Source organism: Vombatus ursinus, unplaced genomic scaffold (genome assembly GCF_900497805.2).
Source record: "Vombatus ursinus unplaced genomic scaffold, bare-nosed wombat genome assembly UNPS02014768.1, whole genome shotgun sequence".
Classification (NCBI taxonomy): domain Eukaryota; kingdom Metazoa; phylum Chordata; class Mammalia; order Diprotodontia; family Vombatidae; genus Vombatus; species Vombatus ursinus.
The window spans coordinates 12655807-12658710 of record NW_020954546.1 but is presented as its reverse complement, the minus strand read 5'-3'; the positions used below and the strand labels follow the sequence as shown (position 1 = coordinate 12658710).

At 55.2% G+C, this 2904-nt stretch overlaps 1 protein-coding gene across 1 annotated transcript in view; it reads left to right on the top strand.

Moving 5' to 3' along the window:
* The window catches only part of MLXIPL (MLX interacting protein like), a 32391-nt gene that overhangs the window by 16650 nt on the left and 12837 nt on the right, over window positions 1-2904 (top strand). Inside the window, exon 7 of the mRNA XM_027862379.1 lies at window positions 1015-1095. Within this exon, the coding sequence (XP_027718180.1) occupies window positions 1015-1095 (81 nt within the window). The remainder of the gene's footprint in view (window positions 1-1014; window positions 1096-2904) is intronic.

The window sequence follows — 2904 nt, the reverse complement described above, 5'->3', positions numbered from 1 at the left end:
TCCCCCCCCCCCCCATTTCACAGATGAGGAAACTGAGGTCCAGGGCATTGTAGTGACTTGCCCAAAGTCACACAGGTGATGAGTGGCAGAGCCAGGATTTGAACCCAGGTCCCCAGACTCCAAATCCAGTGCTCTTTCTGCTGTAGACAGCCTCTCAGCTGGATGTAGGGTATCTATGCCTCAGTTTCCTCATCTGTAATGAGGGGGTTGAATTAGATGACCTCTAAAATGACAGTGGGAGGAAGGAGAAAAATCTCATAGGAGAAAATCTGGGGCCACCCCCTAGAAGAGACCTTGGCAGAGAGGGGTTGGAAGGCCTTAGGGACCCTGGTCAGAGGATTTAGGAGTGACCAGCACTGAGTAGATTGGAAAATCTCTCCACTGCAGAAAGGGATGAGATGTTACTGAAGGAGAACTGAAAGATGTTTAGCATAGAGAAGACATAGCAGGGGCCGGAAGAGAGGATGACACACCCGCTGTCTTGAAAGATAGGGCGGTAGAACTGGGCTCGTCCTGCTGAGCCCCAAAGGGCAGAACCAGGAGAGAAGAGCCCAATGTAAGCTTGTTGTCCGGAAAACATCTAACATCCCAGCTGCCCAAAAGGAGTGAATGGGCCCCCCCGCAAGGGTGGTGGGTCCTCATGGGATCACACCCAGGGACGGGAGGGGCCTCAAAGGTCACCTAGTCTGACTCATACCTGACCAAGACTCCTATGTCTGAAGGATGCTAATGAGGAGGAACCCACGACCTCCCTCCCTGGTGGTCTTCACACAGACCGGACAACCCCTGGTGAACGACAGTAGAGAGAGAATTCTTGGTCAGCAGTAGCTTGCACTAGGGGGCCTCTGAGGCCCCTTCTTGCCCTGGGCTTCTATGATTCTGTCAGAACCCTGGGAGGGGACTAGGGGAGCCCCCAACATGAGGCCATGAGAGTGTGAAGGTGGGCATGGATGGCCTAGCAGTCCATTCATCCTCCAGCCTCTCCTGACACTGCCTCCGCCCTCCCCCCCCCAGCCTACATTGGCAATGCTGACATGATCCAACCAGACCTGACCCCCCTGCAGCCCAGCCTGGACGACTTCATGGACATTTCAGGTGAGGGGGGCCAGGAGAGCTGGAGCCAGGCCCAAGGCCGGGAACCACCGTGGGGGAGGGGGATGTCCTGCAGAATGACCATGGCTGCAGCAAAGGGCCCTCACTGGGGCCCTAAAGGTGTCTGCATATATCTCTCCTGAGCCTCCAGTGGCTTCATGAAAGAGAAGCTCCAAACCTGTCGTGTGAAGGTGTGACAAGTCAGTGTTGTTCACTGCAAGGAATGGGGGTTTAATGCTGGGGATGAAGGTTCAGTACTACGGACAGTCCAGTGTCAAGGAGGGAGTTAGAGTCAGGGATGGGCTAGGACTTCATTGATAGGTATGGGGTCTAAGTATTGGGGATGGGCCCAGTGCCAGGGCTGAGGATGGGGGCCCAGTACTAGGGCTGAGGATGGCGGCTCAGGGCTGAGGATGAGGACTTGGTGCTAGGGATGAGGATAGGAGCTTAGTGCTAGGAATGAGGGCTCAGGGCTGAGGGTGAGGGTTTGGCACTAGGGCTGAGGATGGCAGCTCAGGGCTGAGGATGGGGGCCCAGTGATAGGGATGAGGGCTCAGGGCTGAGGATGAGGGTTTGGTGCTAGGGCTGAGGAGGGGGGCCCAGTGCCAAGGATGAGGGCTCAGGGCTGAGGATGGGGGGCTCTGTGTTAAGGCTGGGGGCCCAAGGCTGGAGATACAGGCTCACTGCAAGTGATAGGGGCCCAGCTTCAGACAGGGCAGTGTAGTGCTAAGGGTGAGAGCTCAATGTTGTGAATGGTTCAGTGCTAGAGATAAAGGTTCAGTACCAGGGATGGAGATTCAGTGTTAGGGAGAGGGGTTCAGTATCAGGGATGGGAACTCAGTGTCAGAAATAAAGATTTAGGGTTGGGAATGGGGGCTCAGTGTGGGGATAGGACATCAATGCCCTGGATAGGAACTTGGTGCTCAAGACTGGGGCCCGTTACAAGGGAGTAGAGCTCAGAAGGAGAGCACAGTCTGGACACAAGAGGAATTAGTCTAAATCTGAGATGGAAAAACCCTCTCTCTCTCTCAAGTCAGAGCCTCGGCTCCCTAGAGTCCATAGCACAGGGGAAGGGGGCTGGTTTGAGAGCTGAGATAGGGGTTGGTGCCCCCACCGCTCCCCCACAGGTTTCTTAGGACTGCCAATCAAGAGACAGAGGCCAATGGGGACCTGGGAATGAGGAACCACCCATGCCTCCATGCCTGCCTGGCCCAGCCATGGGGAGAGGGGAGGTGGCTGCCTCAGGCAGAAGTGGACATGGCTGGGCTTGGGGAGCAAGCTGGCCCTGCTTGGGGCCAACCCTGGCTGGGGATGGACACCCGAACGTCAGGTAGGAAAAGGCAGCCTGTAAATAGTGCTAGTCCAGACTTGTGGTCATGTCAGGTAAGGAGAGAAAAGGGGAGATCACTCAACTCTGGGCAGCCATTAGAGAGAGGAGGCCAGGTCAGAAGAGCCTGAACTGAAGACATGTGAAGTCATGCTAGGGGCAGCCTCCATATGGGCTTGGACTTGGTTAAGTACCCAAAGGTGAAGGCGCTTGTGGTATTGGGCTAGGGATGGTGTTGGGGACTTTGGTGACCTGCACATTACCTCAATTCAAAGCAGTTTTCAGTTTCTGCCTTTGGACTGGTAAACGAAATGATAGTTATTAGGGGCTTAGTGCTGGGCAGGTGGGTTCATTGTTGGAGAAGGGACTTAATGAAAGAGATGAAGGCTCAGGGACAGGGAGGATGGCTCAGTGTCCAGGGATGGGAGTCAGTATCCAGGGAAGGAGATGAGCATTCACTAGCAGGGAAAAGGGCTCAGTGTCCA